Source organism: Sinocyclocheilus rhinocerous, unplaced genomic scaffold, assembly GCF_001515625.1.
Source record: "Sinocyclocheilus rhinocerous isolate Xijiao unplaced genomic scaffold, SAMN03320098_v1.1 scaffold1809, whole genome shotgun sequence".
NCBI lineage: Eukaryota > Metazoa > Chordata > Actinopteri > Cypriniformes > Cyprinidae > Sinocyclocheilus > Sinocyclocheilus rhinocerous.
Genome location: NW_015663347.1, coordinates 105,166 through 124,354, shown reverse-complemented (window position 1 = coordinate 124,354; position 19,189 = coordinate 105,166). Strand labels below are relative to the sequence as shown.

The 19,189-nt window shown below is 37.9% G+C and overlaps 1 protein-coding gene across 1 annotated transcript in view; it reads left to right on the top strand.

Annotated features, from left to right (window-relative positions):
* Window positions 1-19,189, top strand: part of ubr2 (ubiquitin protein ligase E3 component n-recognin 2) — a 46,690-nt gene that overhangs the window by 23,233 nt on the left and 4,268 nt on the right. The window contains exons 14-42 of the mRNA XM_016539069.1: window positions 839-967; window positions 1,056-1,239; window positions 1,479-1,540; window positions 1,622-1,732; window positions 1,845-1,910; window positions 4,840-4,962; window positions 5,078-5,141; window positions 5,267-5,402; window positions 5,469-5,488; window positions 6,403-6,557; window positions 6,874-6,973; window positions 7,055-7,164; window positions 8,248-8,328; window positions 8,412-8,593; window positions 8,689-8,894; window positions 8,981-9,074; window positions 9,170-9,328; window positions 14,024-14,188; window positions 14,288-14,436; window positions 14,842-14,897; window positions 15,046-15,142; window positions 15,258-15,325; window positions 15,543-15,678; window positions 15,766-15,862; window positions 17,672-17,802; window positions 17,886-17,994; window positions 18,096-18,152; window positions 18,233-18,310; window positions 18,428-18,598. Of these exons, the coding sequence (XP_016394555.1) occupies window positions 839-967; window positions 1,056-1,239; window positions 1,479-1,540; window positions 1,622-1,732; window positions 1,845-1,910; window positions 4,840-4,962; window positions 5,078-5,141; window positions 5,267-5,402; window positions 5,469-5,488; window positions 6,403-6,557; window positions 6,874-6,973; window positions 7,055-7,164; window positions 8,248-8,328; window positions 8,412-8,593; window positions 8,689-8,894; window positions 8,981-9,074; window positions 9,170-9,328; window positions 14,024-14,188; window positions 14,288-14,436; window positions 14,842-14,897; window positions 15,046-15,142; window positions 15,258-15,325; window positions 15,543-15,678; window positions 15,766-15,862; window positions 17,672-17,802; window positions 17,886-17,994; window positions 18,096-18,152; window positions 18,233-18,310; window positions 18,428-18,598 (3,296 nt within the window). The remainder of the gene's footprint in view (window positions 1-838; window positions 968-1,055; window positions 1,240-1,478; window positions 1,541-1,621; window positions 1,733-1,844; window positions 1,911-4,839; window positions 4,963-5,077; window positions 5,142-5,266; window positions 5,403-5,468; window positions 5,489-6,402; window positions 6,558-6,873; window positions 6,974-7,054; window positions 7,165-8,247; window positions 8,329-8,411; window positions 8,594-8,688; window positions 8,895-8,980; window positions 9,075-9,169; window positions 9,329-14,023; window positions 14,189-14,287; window positions 14,437-14,841; window positions 14,898-15,045; window positions 15,143-15,257; window positions 15,326-15,542; window positions 15,679-15,765; window positions 15,863-17,671; window positions 17,803-17,885; window positions 17,995-18,095; window positions 18,153-18,232; window positions 18,311-18,427; window positions 18,599-19,189) is intronic.

Genomic DNA, 19,189 nt, shown 5'->3' with positions numbered 1-19,189 from the left:
TTGTGAGATATAAACTCAGAATTGTGAGTTTAGCAACCCTCTACATTGCGAGTAAATCACCCGCATATGCGTCTAAATCTTCACTCTGGCGACTAAATGATGTCTAATATTAGCCAATGGCTAATAAATTCTTAGATTTTACTCGCCAATGTGTGAGTTGGAGGCTAAGTATAAGTTTAGCTCAGATATATTTTCACTCGCCGAACACTCTCTGACTGAGCGCATCAGAGTTTCACTCTCTGCCAAGCGATCTGTGCTGTTTTTCAGTTCATCTGAATGGATGTGCAACGCACCTGTATTTAATGTACCGTAAACTCTAGTGTGAAGGCGCACGACTCGCCGTCGCTTTGTTTTACACAAACGCAGCGAGAGAGGGAGAGAGAATTGACGCGCTTACCTATGCACGCTACATGTAAACGATATTATTTGTTGTATTTTGCTGTCAAAATAACGGAGTTCCTTTGGAATTCTTCAGCTTTTAAGAACTACCGCTTTCTCCGGTAGTGGGCGGAACTAATGCGCAAACGGCAATCTCATTGGCTGGCGCTCACCTATTATCGTCCCTGTTTTGATTTCAGCAAATCAGTTCCTCATTTGTAAGTTGCTTTGGATAAAAGCGTCTGCTAAATGACTAAATAAAAAAAATTAATGTCATTTTAAAAAAAAAAATATATATATATATATATATATATATATCAGTCTGGCGAGTAAACTAAAAAATGTACTAGCCAATGGCGATTCAATTGCCAAGGTGTTCGTAGAGGGCTGGATTTTAAGATTGCGTGTCAGTGGTAATTGAAATTGGGCAGTAAAACAGCTGTGTGTGTCCTCTTTGCAGGGAATGGACCCAGTAGTGCGTCAGGTGGGGCAGCACATAGAGATGGAGCCTGAATGGGAGGCAGCGTTCACCTTACAGATGAAGCTCACTCATATCATCTCTATGATGCAGGAATGGTGTGCCAGTGATGTAAGTGCATGTTAGACACACATTCACTTTAGTATCCATAATGCACCATGGGGCCTTGATACAAGTCTATTATTTGTCACATGCACAGGAGCGAGTGCTGATCGAAGCCTATAAGAAGTGCCTGAGTGCGCTGACTCACTGCCACAGTGGTTTCACCGATGGGGAGCAGCCCATAACCCTCTGCATGTGCGGCCACTCCGTTGACACCATCCGCTACTGCGTCTCTCAGGAGAAAGTCAGCATACACCTGCCTGTGTCCCGGCTTTTAGCAGGTCAGTCGAACATGGTTTCACACAGTCCGTTTTGCAGTAAGGCCATATACATGCTGCGAAGTTTTGAGAATAAATCCGGAGAGTTCTTTGAGTTATCGAATGTGTATGAAATATAGGAGTCACTCTTGAAATTGCAGTGGTTGATGGTAGTGGTCGACCGATATATCGGTCAACCACTAGTTGATGGTGGTAACCACCCCACATATCAACTGAACCTCGACTCTCTCTCTACCTGTTAGGTTTACATGCTCTGCTGAGCAAAACTGAGGTTGCCTATCGATTCCCTGAGCAGCTGCCGCTGGTAAGTTTGTTGGTTTTGGTTCATGAGAATTGTTGCAAAAACAATCTTGGCAATTTCTGAGGCCTCTTTTGTCTTCCACAGAGTGAACTGAGTCCACCCATGTTGATCGAGCACCCGCTCCGTTGCCTTATACTCTGTGCCCAGGTGCATGCTGGGATGTGGAGAAGAAATGGCTTCTCTTTGGTCAATCAGGCAAGCTTATAAATGTGTTTCGTTCTAATACTCAAGATCTTTAAGAGCGTGATTGTTAGTGTTAATGCCTTTTCATAAAAAATTGGTGCTTTTTCTTGAATTGTTTTTGCAGATCTATTATTATCACAATGTGAAGTGTAGAGTGGAGATGTTCGATAAAGACCTCATCATGCTTCAGGTCAGTAGTGTGAAGATATTTAATTCCAAAATTATTATCCAAAAAGTATTTAATTCCAAAGATTAAAACCATATATATATATTTTTTTTTTAGGATTTTACATGAAGGAATCAGTTACAAAAAAGGGGGATTACATTCATTTTAAATCATGAAAATATTTGTGCTTCAATGTAATGTGCTATAAATTTCACAATACAAAAAGTCCTAAAATTGGCCTAAAATATATTTTTAAAAAGGTCCTAAAGTTTTAATCAATTCATCACCATTTTCTGTACCAGTATTCTCGTTACCATTATGTGGAAAATAATCCACAGTGATGGGAAAACCTGATTAATTGAGTTTTTGGTAACACTTTCTATGAAGCCCGCATTTATAATACATTATAAGGGTATTCTTAAGGCATTATAATGAATGCATAATGCATTATAAAAAACCTTATAATATGTTGTATCATCTCATGAATATTCATAAGAACAGTTTTAATATATTATAATATTTTCTTATTTGTGGTTATAGCTTTTAAGAGTATGATGATTTATAACACAATGAACACGTTGCATCCACTTTTACAATGGATTATATTTCTCATAGTTATAATGTATTATAAGTCTCATATCTTGCCATTTTTCTTATGCTACTTTACTTTAAGCGGTCAAAGACCACTTATAAGTAAGAATAATAATAATACTATTTTTTTCTACCACAAATACGTAAGTATTATGATGTATTATAACTGTTATGATTGTTGTTATGATCATGAGTTGATATAACATATTATACGTTTTTTTTATAATGCATTATGCATTCATTATAATGCCTTAAGAATACCCTTATAATGTATTATAAATACGGGCTTCATAGAAAGTGTTACCGAGTTTTTATTTTTATTTTCGCCCTAAGCCATAGAAATGTCTATAGTCAATATGCATTTTTCTAGTTAATATGGCAGTTAAATACAAAAATAACCTTCTGGACAAGATCAATCCTTTTTTTATATTTGAAAATATGGCAAACTTTTTCTGACTATCATGGTTTGTATATATGTAAGTTAAGTCAGCACAGAGATAAAGCTATTCTCTGCTTAATGCAGGAATTGTACATAATTTAATGATGGTTCTTTAACGGCAGTGGTTTTAAATCATATATATACACACAAAATATGTCATCAGTTCACTGATATTATTAAAATTAGGGCTATCGCGATAACCGCAATATTGCAATACCGCGGTATTGACGAGCAAACCGCAGAGGAGCGCAAGAACTGCAGCAACCGCGTTTTTTGCGTGTTTTCTTTTTTCATAGGGTTATGCCCTTCTCGTTTTACACTTCGTGTATATCTACTGAATATTAAATAAGTTAGTAATGATAACATAATGTGTACCATGCTGATTTGTACTGAGGCTCCGTAGATTTGCACTTAACAAGCCTAAACAGACAACGAATGAGAGCGAGATCAACTGAGCATGTGCGATTACTTGCGAGTCATATATATTTGTGAAAATAGGTTGTCATGTCCAAGGAAAGCCAAATCTGTCTTAGCATCAACGCATTGGTCAGCTGAGCCTTCCAACGTGGCGCTCAAAGTTAAAATGATTTCAACAGCATTTTTCATTATGTCTCTCTTTGAATGAATCCGCGTTTTTGAACGTGTAGTTGAACGAACGGTTTAAAGGGGTGGTTAATTGCGATTTCACTTTTTTAATGTTAGTTAGTGTGTAATGTTGCTGTATGATCATAAACAATATCTGCAAAGTTACGAAGAGCTGAAAGTTCAATGCAAACAGAGATATCGTCTTTTAAAATTCTGGCAGTTTAATGCCTACAAAAACGACTGGTAAGGGACTACAACGAGTTACTTCCCAGGTCCGTTACGTCAAGAACCCAGAATTGTACATAAACCCCGTATATTAAAAGCTAACTGAAGCAGTAGCATTTACAAATAACAGCGTATCTAAAAGTATGAGACAACAACAAACAAAAATCTTAGGCCTACCATTAAAAGCCGTGCTTGCACAGGTTCTGCGCGATCCTCTTCAATAATATCCTCTGCGTCTCAATCGGGCTCAAATTGATAAGCAATATAGACGACGTCATTGTTTACAATACAAACGGAGCACATGCCGCTGAGTTGAGGGGCGGGACGATTAGACGCACACTAGAGGCGGTTTAGCCAATCACAACACACCGGGCTAGCAATAAAGGTAAATTATGTGAAAAATAATGCGTTTTTTAACAAACGAAGCATTAACACATGTTAGCCCATAAACACAATCAAGCCTATAAATAAACCAGTCAACCACCCCTTTAAAGACACACTCAAAGACAGACCCTTGCCGCCACCTTGTGGCGCAACAATGTAACTGCACTGACTGACAGCCCGTCTAGAACGCGCGCAGGTGGAAATATCAATAGAAAGTCTCTTGTCCAGTCGGATTCGAGGATCAGAACGAGCTGTTATACATATAGGCTAACAATAGCCTAACAATCTTATTATCAGGTTTATGTTCTGTTATGTGGATTGTTATTTTGTCATTCTCTTCTGTTTACTTCACTTCCTGTTTCAACGCTATTTGGTTTCGGTTTCATTGGTTTCTGAATATGACCTCGTTATATCGTAACATACCCACACAGATTTTATATATATATATATCTATGGCAATAATACCGCATATCGCGCTATTGAGCCACTCAAAATTACCGCAAGGGAAATTCCTTTACCGCGACAGCCTTAATTAAAATCGTGATGATTGTAGAGAAACAAGAATCTATGGAGAATATCAAACATATGGATGCATTGCAGCAATGACAGTTTGGCAGGAAAGTATCCTTATTTATCATGTAAGCAATGTACAATAAACCTTTTAGCACAATGTGATTCATTTTCTCTATGCCAAGTATAAGTTCTTATGCATACTGTTTTTGTATCTAGGCTGGAGCTTCTATGATGGATCCAAACCACTTCCTGATGATCATGTTGAGCCGTTTTGAGCTCTATCATATCTTCAGCTCAGCAGACTGCAGAAAGAGATACAGCAGAGAGAATGCTAACAAGGTCTGCCTACCTCCAAACCACTTTTTGTCCCCATTTCTTTTCTTTTTGCTTGATTTCTCTCTGCTTGCACTCATTTCTATTTCCAGTGATGCGTGTTTCTCTCACTGTCTCTCAGGATGTGCTTCAGCAGAATAACACACTAATTGAGGAGATGCTGCATCTGGTCATTATGATCGTGGGTGAGTGATCTTTTCTCAACATGTTGAGCGTTGTTATACCAGGTGTATTAAGCTTATTAGACACCGTAGAAAGTAAATTAAAATAATGTCTTTCATGCTTTGCTTGTTTTTGTTTTTTCCTGTAGGGGAGCGATACACATCAGGTGTTGGTCAGGTGGAGAGCTCTGATGAGACAAGGCGAGAGATCGTTCACCAGCTATGCATTCGACCTATGGCCCACAGTGAGCTGGTCAAAGCCCTGCCTGAGAATGTAAGTCAACTGTCACTGCTTCACCTTTACCAAAAAGATCATAAGTAATTACGTTGGCTTTGATATCTCACTAAAAGAAAACATTACGCAAATACAGGTGAAATAGGCAAGTTTCTAAATGCAACAACATTGTAAAAATGTGAGTGGTATTAACCGGCTTATTCCATTAATTGCATAAAGCAATTCATTTCTGATAACATTTGCTTTAAAAACACTGCCATCAAGGAACCATTATTCAATTCTGTACAATTCCCATCCCTAATCATGGTCTTTATTAAGCAGAGAATAGCTTTACAATAGATCACTGTGCTGACTTGACTTAACTTACAAATACACGATAGTCAGAAAATAAGTGTGATGCATTTATAAATTTAATAAGATTGTATCTTCAGTGTTGTCACATGAAAAGATATAATGAAATATTTACAAAAATGTGAGGGGTGTACTCACTTCTGTGAGATACTGTATATATACACACATACACACTAGGTGTGGACAAACAATTCAAACGTTTCACTCGGAAAAGAACATTACATCATTAAAATGGGTTGTTTTTATTATTTTTACCTGTAGCTCTGAATCACTTTTTATCAACTAAAATTGAGATACAGCGATATAATTTGGGCACCACAAAAAAAAAAAATACATAAAATAAAATATATTTTTGAATATCTCCGATAATAATTGTGAAAAAAAGAAATCCAGGTTTGCTGTGCTTATGTTTCTAAGGCTACACAGTTTAATAATAATAATTATTTCACCTTTGTTCATAAACACTTACAAGTATTAATTTATAAGCATTTTAATGTATGCTATAAGTGACGCCATTTACTGTGAACCAAGAGGCTGCAAACACCAGCAGACAATGAGCTGCTCACACGTGTATTTAATTAAATTGCAGCCTTTACTAATTGATAATGTTTCGATTTTATTTTGATTAATTGTGCAGCCCTAGTGTTATGTGATGACCGTGCCAGTGTTTAAAGTGATTTTATTGTGTGTTTGTTATAGTTCTGCCTCCACCAGTTCTGCCTCGGTTCGGTCCACTGTTTGCCAGCCTGGTGAACATGCTGCAGTGTGACGTGCTGCTGGGGATTCTGGGAGCTGTGCTGCAGTGGGCAATGGAGCCCAGCGGGGGACACTGGTCTGAGTCCATGCTTCAGAGGGTATGTTTGTGTGTGTGTGTGAGGGAGAGAGAGACTGGAGCACTCTCTCATATTACAAACATAATAGATTTTTAGATAATTAGCATTACATCTTGTCCATTACATGCTTTTCAAGTACAGTTCACTTGAAAAGTATTTAAATCACTATTCAAAAAAAGTTATTACTAAATGGGTATTTAATATTTAAATCATTGTCAATTAATTTCCAGTTACTTTATCATGAACATAATCTTGCTATAAATTAGCTTTTACCATGATATTAGACATGTTCTTACCACACACTCAAGTTAGAGCTCAGTATGAACTTGTCCTGCAGGTGCTGCATCTCATAGGCATGGGCCTGGTGGAAGAACAGCAACATCTTATCGGCAGCGCAGATGATGATACCAACTTCAGCTTCACTCTCAAAATCTCCAGTATGTCTTTCTTTTGTCTCTCTCACACACACACACACACACCCACCCACCTCTTGAGCTGATTAAATCTCTTCATTGTAGGACCAGGTGAGGCTCCTGCTAACACTCCCAGTATCTTGGCTTTATTGGAAACCCTGCAGAATGCTCCTCACCTGGAGGTGCACAAGGACATGATCCGCTGGATTCTCAAGGTAAAGCTGATCCAAATCTCATTACAAAGCCACCTGTCACTAGAATGTAGAGGGACCATGGGACCCGACCAGATTTCTTGCAACGTGGGATTAAATTTCCAAATAAAACGCGGTAGCGGTCGGTAACTCTGGTGTAATTTGAACGGGAGCGGGCGGTCTAACAATATCCCGTTCCCGACGTCCTTTCAGAACAGCATATCTGCGCTTTACTCACTCTCAATTTTTGTACAACCTTCATTTTTATTTTCTCTGTGACACTTTTTTCCTACTGTGTTGACAGCAAGATGTTAAACGAATTTTGTGTCTTGACAAGACGAATAAAATAACAAATACAATTTTGTGCAGACTACACTTTTATTTGTTAGCCTATCTCTCTTTCTTTCAGTAGTGGAAATTTAAATGTGAGATTCTGGAAACGAGATCTAAATTTAGCGGGAACGGTCGGGTCGGGAAGAAAATTATTCTAAGCGGACAGCAGGTGAACAAAGTGAATATATCGTGGGAGCGGGTGGGTGTGGATTATAACCTCGCGGGAGCGAGACTAAAAAAACAGTCCCGCGCAGACCTCTACTAGAATGTTTGTGTAAATGTCTCAGCTATCCAATAGAGGGCAGCAACAGCCAAAAAAAAAAAAAAAAAACTTTTGTTTGTAGTTTGTTTTATTGGTTAATTTATTACTTTATTTTTATTTATTTATTTATTTCAAGTTTTTTTGAAAAAAATAATCTTAAACATCTTTATTTTAAATTTTGAATAACTAAACCTGGCTCTCGCCAGAACATAGCCATGACATGGTGTTAAAAAAGGAAAGAAAAAAAAAATGTTTATTAGATCTTTAGTTTATTTTAATTGTTCGGTATTTTAAAATGTTACTTATTTTTATTTAATATTAAATATTAGTTAAATATATTTATATTAATGTATTTATGTATATGATTATCATGTTTTTGTTTATTTCCTTTTGTGTTTTTTGTTTGTTTTTTTAGTTGTTTTTATTTTTATTGAAATTCTTATATTTTTTATGTATTTTGAATATCAACATGAAAAACATGTTAATATTTCATATTACTTGTGTATCTGAAGACCGTGGCCAACATCAAGACCACGCGGGTGTGCACGGCCAGTGCGCCCCCCAGTGACAGCTCAGGGCACAGCCAGGAGGAGGTGAGCATAGGAAGCGTAACATGCTTGCATTATGACTTGTTAAAGTTGCATTGTGTTCTCACTGGATGTATGTGTATGTGTAGATGGTGCGGGATAAAGATAAGGCAGAGCGGAAGAGGAAAGCAGAGATGGCGCGGCTCCGGAGAGAGAAGATCATGGCTCAGATGTCAGAGATGCAAAGACACTTCATCAACGAGAACAAAGAGTTGTTCCAGCAGAGTCTGGAGGAGCTCGACCCCTCCACCTCCTCCACACTGGAGCACAGGTACACACACACACATCACACTGGAAAATGTCATGGATCATACATTAGTTTCCAGATGCTATCCTCTAATTTGTTGTCCTCTCTTTACTTCATAGCCCCAGTTCATGTGATAGTACACTGGTCTGTGTGGGTCCACGGCGGTGGTGTGCAGGCGGCAGTGAGAGGAGACAGATGGTGACATGTATCCTGTGTCAGGAGGAGCAGGAAATCAGGACTGATGGCAAAGCCATGGTGCTCGCTGCTTTTGTCCAGCGCTCTACTGTCATGTCCAAAAACCGCAAGAGACCTCCACACAACCCAGGCATGTCTTTATATGCGTGTCTTTGGGTCATCGTACCATACAAGTGCATGTTTGGTTGAATGAATGCTATTGTGTTTGTGTTGCAGATAAGTATGACCCTCTCTTCATGCACCCTGACCTGTCGTTCGGCACACACACAGGCAGCTGCGGGCACATCATGCACTCTCACTGCTGGCAGAGGTAAGAATCATCATGAAAAATGAGAAACACGATACCGTGAATCCCTGAAGTGTGTGTTTTTGTCATGTATCTATGTCTAATGTCTCCCCCTGTAGGTATTTTGAAGCGGTGCAGGCTAAAGAACAGCGCAGGCAGCAGAGGCTACGTGTGCACACCAGTTACAACGTGGAGAACGGAGAGTTCTTGTGTCCACTCTGCGAGTGTCTGAGTAACACAGTCATTCCTCTGCTGCCTCTTACAAAGACCAGCTGCAGGTACTGCAACAAACACACAGATGACTTCGACCTCCAGCTGCTAGTTCTTAGTCTTATTTTATTTATTTATTTACTTTTTTTTTTTTTTTTTTTTTTTTGTCTTCAAAATGTGTTTACCAGAAGTAAAATATTAAAGTTATAAACATACTATAAACAATACTACAACATGGTAGCATGATTTCAATGTCAACACCATTAAGCTTCTGACAGCTCTTTCAATCTTTATATAAAAAACATTTTCCCTGAAGGTTTGAGATAGAATAGTTTGCAAGAGTGAATAGAATAGAATAGAATTAGATTAGAATAGAATAGTTTGCAACAGTGCAAGAGTTACACAATGAGGCTGTATAAGTGGGCTAGTTGAGTGGATGCGTTTTCCTGTTCAGGCTGAAGTTTATTGTCCTTAAAGAGCAGGTCATATGTTTTTTGTAAAGTGTCCTAATATTGTGTTGGAGTCCCCTACTACAGGTTTAAATGCATTTAAGGTCAGAAAACATTGTAATTTTCCAGAATATACATTTATACATAGTCATTTGTCCATAATTTCGAAACGGTTTGTTCGATTCAGTTCTGAGCGAAATGTCTGTAAACCCCTCCCTTCCATAAGCCTACTCTGCTCTGATTGGTCAGCTGGCCAAGCCTGTTGTGATTGGCACAAAGAGGAGTGCTTGAGCAAGTTAGCAAGCGCTACCATCTGTGTTGCCAAGTCCGCGGTTGTTTTGATGTCCGCGGGTCGAAGCGACCCTAATAACGTCATATTTAGCTTCTGGAATGTGAATTTACCAGGGGAACCCTGACAAAAAAAAGTGTAATTTATACCCTGGAACGTGATTTTTAACAGGGGACCCCCTCGAAACGCGATTGGGCTAGTTTTGAGTAGTAATTGGGCGGATTTTGTTGTGACAACCTGGCAACCCTAGCATGCACCTTTACATAAAGCAATAATATAGTGCTCCAATCCGTTCTTAAAATAATGACATAAAAACATTTTTTTAACACTTATGCAAGCGAATCGTGCCCACAGCTAAATTTTAGCTGCTAAACTGTAAACACTTAACAAAACAATAATAGGGGATACGTTAGCCGAGTGCTGATGTGACTAACTGATGAAACAATACAGTTTATAAACCAAAATATGTCTACTGTAATGTCTGACGAACGACAGACAAAAGATGCTCCATGTCTTAACTTTTAATTAGAATGCAGAACAGCTGTATCACAGGCGCACCAGTCTAACTCGCGCATCTCTCTCTCTACCGGATCTTTTACTCCCTGCATTAACCCTATGACTGCCGGTGCAGCAAAATAAACAGCAATTTCAGAATGATTATAAAGTCTGTGCGCTACACTACATTCTTTATTATTAAACGAAGTAATTCGAACAACGACAGTCTACGACACATTCTTAGGAAATAGTGGGTTCACAGTCAGGAATGGGCAGTATTTCAAATACATGCATTTAAAATACGTATTTGAAATACAAAATACATTTGATTTTTTTCAAAGGTATTTAAATACAAAATAGTATTTTGTATTTAAATACATTTAATCTTAGTATTTTTGTATTTTCAAAATACATAAAATACTTTTTGCCAATCAACCTCTTAATTAGACTGCTGATTTCCTGTATCAGCTAGTTCAGACATGCCACTTTCATGCATGTGAGCTGCAGCTGTGTGAATTGGGTAATGACATTTTCTGGATTCCTGTAAGGAAATAAGGAATAATACTGCCTTCGTGTGCTATCAAAATTTCCTACTTCCAATTTCAGAAGTCCTGATTACAAGCTTGTCGCATTCAAGTGCTTTGCTGCTGGAAAGAATAGGAATCGTGGAGGACGCCAGGTTTCCTGGGAAAATCTTATTAAAGCCAAAATCGTAGATATTTAAGATATTTAATTTAGAATAAAATGTAGCATCCCATTTGTTGACAACTATATAAACATTCACAGATCTTTATAGTTAGCTTGTTGATGATTTTAGATTTTCAGTCAAATACATACTGTTTTGCGGTGTATAAAACATATAAAATACTTGAAATGGTTATTGCACTACTATGTGCATGACTTTAACATTAAAATAAGGTGATCTTGATTTTGTGGGGAAAAAAGCATGCCTGTCCCAGCAGCAAATGTTTTCCCCTCCACCATATTTAAAGTTTATGGCCTGCACAACTCAGAAACTTAGGTATAAAAATTATAGTAGAAAGTAGAAAATATAACAAAGGCATTCATGTCCAATTGCCAACTAGTAAAGTCATATTTACAAAAAATAAATAAATAAACAATTCGGATAGCCTGTGAAGGCAGCATGAGATAAGGTGAGGATGTCATGGTCGGTTGTACTTGTAGATTAAGGTTAAAATGGAACACCATTCAGATTTGCATTTAGTTAGCAATAGCATAAAGGGAAAAAAAGAGCCCTTAGTGGGCAGTAGCTATTGACACATCAGAGCGATAAAGAAACATGGATAAATGAGTAATAAGCAGCTTTCTGTGTGTGTACCCCAAGACAAAGATAACAATAATGCTAAAGATATAAAGTAAAAAAAAATGTTCTAAGGGCATACTCACACTAGGCACAGTTGCCTTGTACTAAAGCCCAAGCGCGATTGTCCTTTCGCTAACAGACAGATATCAGAGGATTATTACAGAGGCAACTAAAGTTAATGGTGGAATTTGCAGCTTTACTCACAAACTACAATACCTGTTCATCAATAAGATGAGAACCAGACCCATTATAAATCTAAATGTACTCAAAATTCAATTAATTGAATCTGTGGCGCTTTTAGTGGGCAGTAGCTATTGACACATCAGAGCGATAAAGAAACATGGATAAATGAGTAATAAGCAGCTTTCTGTGTGTGTACCCCAAGACAAAGATAACAATAATGCTAAAGATATAAAGTAAAAAAAAATGTTCTAAGGGCATACTCACACTAGGCACAGTTGCCGTGTACTAAAGCCCAAGCGTGATTGTCCTTTCTCTAACAGACAGATATCAGAGGATTATTACAGAGGCAACTAAAGTTAATGGTGGAATTTGCAGCTTTACTCACAAACTACAATACCTGTTCATCAATAAGATGAGAACCAGACCCATTATAAATCTAAATGTACTCAAAATTCAATTAATTGAAAAGTGTGATATCCAAGTAGTAATAAAGATTTTTGCTGTCATAATGCACAAAAAAATAGTAAATTAACTGTCCCATGCTCCGGCGTGGTTAGCGATCGCACTACATGTGTACCGCACCAGAGCCCACCTCTTCAAGCGGCCCAGGGCATGGTTAAACAAACCGCACTGGACACGGTACAGAGCAGTCACTCTTGTGAAATGAACTGGACTTTGGGGGTCAATCGCACTCAAGCATGGATCTAGTGTGAGTACATCCTAAATCTAAGTGAATTGCAGATAGCACACCACAACTATAACCATAACAGCACAAAAAAATGATGAATGATAAAAACATTGTCAGCCATTTGGAATCATTTCTGCTTTAAAGAGCTTGAGCATTTAAAGTGACAGACGACACACCTGCATTGTATACTTAGAATACACTAATATAGTTATCTTTATAATTATCGTTCTTGGTGTAAACGGGCCTTAAATGTGTTTCTTCACTGGATGGCCAAATTCACATGTATTTTGTGTATTTTCAAAATACAAAATACTGTATTTGTATTTAAATTCATTTTCCCACACAGTATTTTGTATTTGTATTTAAACACATTTTTCCACACAGTATTTTGTATTTTTATTTTAAATACATTTTGATGTATTTGTGCCCATCTCTGTTCACAGTGAATTATCAGAACTATTTCAGTAAGATCGCGATTTACCTGGAAACCTAAAGCTGCACTAGCTTTACATCACATATTAGCACAAAAAAAACTAGATATTTTGAGCACTCAATTGAGAATGTACACATAAAGTATCAATCGTACTTGCATGTTGTGGTTCAGAGACGCTTGTTAGTCCAAATAAAGAAGATTAGAAGCCAACAAAGATAAAAGCGTCTTCTCGACATGATGTAAACACACTAACTAGCGGAAGTGTTTGTGGGCAGGTCAAACTCTGTTCGTATTTCGTGGGCAGGCGGGATTATGCACATGTGTTACCCAGTGACGTAGATCGGTAACAGGCAGAAGATTAGAACCACATTTCATTACACCAAATACACAAAATAATGTTCTTTTTAGCAGCATCATATGACCCCTTTAACAACTTTGCACACTGTTTACATTGAAGGATAGCTACGTTACAAACTGCAAAAGAGATATTTTTAGCCCCTTGTTAGCAAACACTTTACAAAGATCACAAGGGGGTATTACTGATGTATTTTGTCGTAGAATAACACATGTAAATATCTTGTGCTTTTGTAACAATAGACCTTATTTTAGCCATTCAGACCAAAAACCCATTTGAAAAAAAAAACCCATTGACTTTTGGGACAATTAAACAGGAAGTGCTAAAATGCTAACTGGTTTCTATGTTTTGGTGTACTAAATGATGTCATCCCTGCAGCACTCTATTAGTATAATTCGTGTTACGACCGAACTGTAATTTACAAAGCTCTCACAGTGTAGGTAATAGATAATTAGTGCAATTTTGCCAATGTGACTGCACCTCTATTGTATGATTTTTGTCTTGAGGCATTGGATGTATTTGATTTGAGTGTTTGTGTTTGTTGCAGCTCTGAACAGCCTAATCTGAGCCAGTGGTTGAGCATCATCTCTCAGCAGATGAAAGCCCTGCTCTCTGCTCACAGGAAGGCTGCAGATGCTGAAGGTGTTGATGATATGGATGGTGTTAATGACTGCCCTCCACCTGATGGCTTCAAACTGGATTACACTCCAAAGTAAACCCACATACAAAACTACCAGTTATTTAGAATTACACCACACAAAAGATTTCTTGTTAAAAATCAACACTAATAAAACACTTGTCTTTCTGTCAGGAACCCGTACTCAAGCACCATAAAGGAGATGTTGACCACGTTTGGGACAGCCACATATAAAGTGGGTCTTAAAGTGCACCCAAATGAGCAGGACCCCCGCGTGCCAATCATGTGCTGGGGCAGCTGTGCCTACACCATTCAATGTATAGGTCAGTGCAAGAAAGTGTCGAACTACAACACACATTTCATATAATGATTTATTCAAGTAAAATTTCTTATATAGAAAAATATTTTTCTTGCCTTACAGCTGTTTTTTTCTGTAGTTCATGTAAAATTAGAAATTTCTAAACATTTTACTTAGTAAAATGGGTAATGTGGCATAATGATATAGTAATGACATGGTAATAACATGGTAACATTCAAAAGTTATTGTTCAGATACATGGGTTTAGTTCAAAAATATTAAGTTAGGACTTTTTTATAAGCTAACTTTCCACTGGGTCCAAATGGAACCAGGGATGCAAAAAATGAATGGAGATTTTTAAAGCATTATGAGGGCTAAAAGTAAATTGAAAAGTACAGTATATTAAGATAGTGTCATCTCATTTCTCACAGAGAGGTTGCTGGTGGATGAAGAGAAGCCTTTGTTTGGAAGTTTACCATGCAGACAGGTAATCAAACACATCTGAATGAATTTGCAAGCTTGTAATTTGAATGAAATCAATTATTAGTTTGTCCTATTCAAGTGGCCTCTTAATTCTTTAAATCTTCACTCTTGAGTTTGATTGGTTTGGTAACCCAAATGTTTTGTGCATGCAGGACGACTGTTTGAGTTCTCTGACCCGGTTTGGCTCGGCCTGCTGGACCGTCTCCTCTCATACCACTGTACAGAATCACTTTATTAGGCTCTTAGCAGGTAAGAATTAGCTCTACAGTCTCTTAACACAAATAGTTGTTCAGGCATGGATCAAAGATTATGAGAAATCACGACAGCCCTCACCTCATTCATATGAACTTCTGTGTTGATTCAGCCCTTGTTCCTGATCCTCGGGTGGAGAATACGCCATGTATTCTGGACATAGACATGTTTCACTTGCTGGTATGTAAACAAACAGTGTTGCTTCTATATCTGCTTATACATATCATCAATAGTATTTCTAAGAATTGAATAACTCATAGTGTCAAGTTGACACGTTTTTTTCCCCACATATCTTGTTCAATAAGAGTTCACAGCAAGAACTATGTGTAAAAGTGCCTGCTCAGATTTGGCCTGTTGTTTCAGAATGACCTCTGACCTCAGTTAATGTGTGTGACAGGTGAGCTTGGTGCTGTCCCATCCAGCGATTCTTTGTCTAGATTCCTCAGGGCTGAGTGCGGATGCTGCACAACTGCACTTTCTGCATCTCATCACAGTTGCTCACGTAGTCCAGATCCTCCTAACCTCCATACCAGGTGAGAAGCTCATCCTTCTCCTTCACGAGCAGCCACATGACCATAGAGACTTCATAAATTATTTTGTTGACTCCTGTGTGCCATCAGAGGAGATGCGGATGGAGCAGGAGAGTGGAGGAGCGGAGAGGGAAGAGGAGGAGAATGTGTGTATGCTCTACAACACACTCAGGACGCATCTGAGAAGGTGAAAGCACACACACATCTGCCAGCCACACTGTGACTGACTTTATGGTTTATATATTTTGTTATATAATTTTGTGACAAAATCAAAGGAAACAAATATAAAATGAATCCCATTTTGCAAACATCAAGATGTTTTGCATTGTTAGCTATGTTCTCACTATTATGCATAATTGGCTCTTTTTTTTTTTTTTTGTGAGAACTGAGATACTTTTGTCCAATGAAATGCCATTTTGTCTATTAATATGTTGAAGGGATGCACTTACTGACTTTATCACAAATAATTTTGTGTAAAACGGTAGTAAACAATGCTAAACCAGCCTCATCATACATCTCAAATTTCTCAGTTGGTTTCAAAGTTCTGGGGTCATGCTTTCATTTCAGTTCAGCAAAGAGATCAAAAGTGACAGTCAAGACCAAATAAATGCTGTTATTTTTAACGTTCTATTCATCCTAGAATCTTTGACAAAAAGTATCATTGTTTCCACAAAAATATTATATGCACCACATTGATAAAAATAATAAATGTTTCTTCAGCATGATTTCTGGAGGATCATGTGACACTGAAGTAGGCCTGTCACGAAAACAACTTTTTGTTGTGCGATATATTGCCCCAGAAATAATTGCGATAAGCGATATTATTGTCATTTTAAAGACCATTTTATGCCACTGAATATATAATCATAATGTGACCGCATAATAATGCAAGAAGGCCTACACACTTCCAAATGACAACAAACTTTTAATTTAAGAATATTTAGATCATGGAAATTAAGTATCAAAATATTAGATGCCTTAAAAAACTTGAATAAATGCTAAATAAACATTTTCTAACAAAAAGTGCAAAGTAACAAGTACAAAAAAAGAAAAATGCACAAAGAACTGCACTGACCTTCTTTTCTCTGTAAATTAAAGGTGCGCATTATTGCTGAAAAACACAATCACTACTTGGCAGTCAGATGTCCGTATGCACAAAGGCAAACAAGACTATATCTGCAGATAGGGTTGCAAAGGGGTGGAAATTTCCGGTAAATTTCCTGAAACTTTCCAAAAATCCCTGGAATATAAAAAAAAAATCCTGGAAAGTTTCCAAAATTTCTGGAATATTTCTGAAATTTACTAGAAATTTTCCACCTTTTTGCAGAAATTTTCCACCTTTTGCAAACCCTATCTGCAATTGAAACTTTTTTGTAGAAGTATTTTTACATTTGATCTAGCACCTTATGACTAAACCACATTATGTACGAGAAGCTGCAAGACACGGGCGCAAGTGGAATTTTTTTTACATTTTAAAATATATTAAAATAGAAAAGTCATTTCAAAATGACTATTTTTACACTTTTTTTTTTTTTTTTTAAATAAACATTTTCAAATAAATCTACCAAAATAAACTACCAAATTGATAACAGATAATAAGTATTGGGTTACACTTTATTTCGACAGTCCACTTTAGACATTCTATTAACTATAAGTAACTTTGTAACTACATGTCAACTAATTCTCATTAATTTGCAACTACATGTCTACTAACTCTCAGACTAGACTGTTAGGGTAGGTTTAGGGTTAGTAGAATAAGTTGACAAAGAAAGTGTTAGAAGATATTAAGCAGACAGTCTACTAATACTCTACTAACTGCTAGTTGACATGTAGTTGCAAAGTTACTTACTGTTAATAGAATGTCTAAAGTGGACTATCGAAATAAAGTGTTACCAAGTATTGTAATTGATTTCAAAAATGAAGAAGGAAGTTTGGTTTTTAGGGGGGACGGTTTCACCCCTACTAGTTTCTAATCTGAAAGCTGTATGCGTTTCAGTGGCCTGCATGAGGTGAGCTCAGGCTGGCATCTGTGGCACTGTGTGAAAGCTGGAATCCTGCCTTATCTGAGGGCAGCCGCTCTCTTCTTCCACTATCTCAACGGAGCTCCAGCACCACCCGAGTTTCATAGTAAATGACTCAAACTTTACACACGTTTTACTGGCTCACTCTCCCTTTTGCTGTATCAGTTCTAATGATGACTGTGTGTTCAGCTCTAGGTGCGGGTGAATGGGAGGCTCTGTGTGGATACCTGTGTCTGCCCTCCAACCTGCTCCAGCTCTACTACAACAATCAGGAGCTCATGGAACCTCTGCTGCACGGGTAACCGTCACTATCTAGTAAAGCATCTGAAAACTGTTAACATAATGATCAGATGTTAGCTGTGGCTTTAATGAATTGTGGTGTGATCCGGTGCTCTGCAGGTGGTGCTCTCATCCAGGTGTGCTGCCGGGTCTTCAGAGCAGCGTGGCTCTCATCAGGTTTGTCCTGCTCCTCAACACTCAAGTGTTCACTGCAGCCGATGCTCAAGTGCTCACCATTCTTCCATTTGCTGTTTTAGGTTTCCTAGAGAGTCCAATCATCTCATAGAGCTGCCAGGCGACTACAGCGCCCTGATTAACCAGGCCTCCAGCTTCACGTGAGTCACCTCTGTCTTACGAATCAAATGCGATTACTAACTAAGACATGCTCTCTACGGAGTCATACATTCCTGGTTCCATGAATCAAATGATCTGTTGATCTTGGTGGCGTCTAGGTGTCCTAAATCTGGTGGGGATAAGTCTCGCGCTCCTACTCTTTGTTTGGTGTGTGGTGCTATGCTGTGCTCCCAGAGCTACTGCTGCCAGACCGAGCTGGAAGGAGAGGATGTGGGCGCATGCACCGCACATACTTTTGCCTGCGGAGCCGGAGTCGGCATTTTCCTCAGGTTTGTGCAAGCATATGTAGATTCAAATCTATGAATATAATTGGCAAGTTAAGTAAGGGATAAGGTACAATTATTATCATTGGGTGACCACAGGGGTCGGGAACCTTTTTTGACCAAACAGCCATTTTTTTATTTTTGGTTAATGTTTTTTTCCAAAAGAGCCATAGCAAAAAATAATACAATATTTTATATATATATATTTCACGGACGAGAATGTATAAAACACATTTTTAGTCTGTTTTCCAAGGCTGCATGATATATTAAACCCATTTAAAAATGATAATTAAGCATAATTGTGAATTCACAAACGCTACGATTTAATTAAATAATTATATGCGATGCAGTTCTAATACAGTATATGCGCTTTAATTATTTTCATGCGTGTAGGTTAAGTACATGCGTCACACAGCAGCTCCGTTCACAGTAGTTCCACAGGAACTGTTATCATTTACATGTGTGGAGCGTCTCAAACTCCATCTCTGCATGTGGTTGTGAGTTTGGGTTTATTATAACGTTCATCTGGGAACGCAACATGCGCCATTTCATCAGATTTGTAAGGTAAATCATTTATAAATCTACGCAAACACAGAA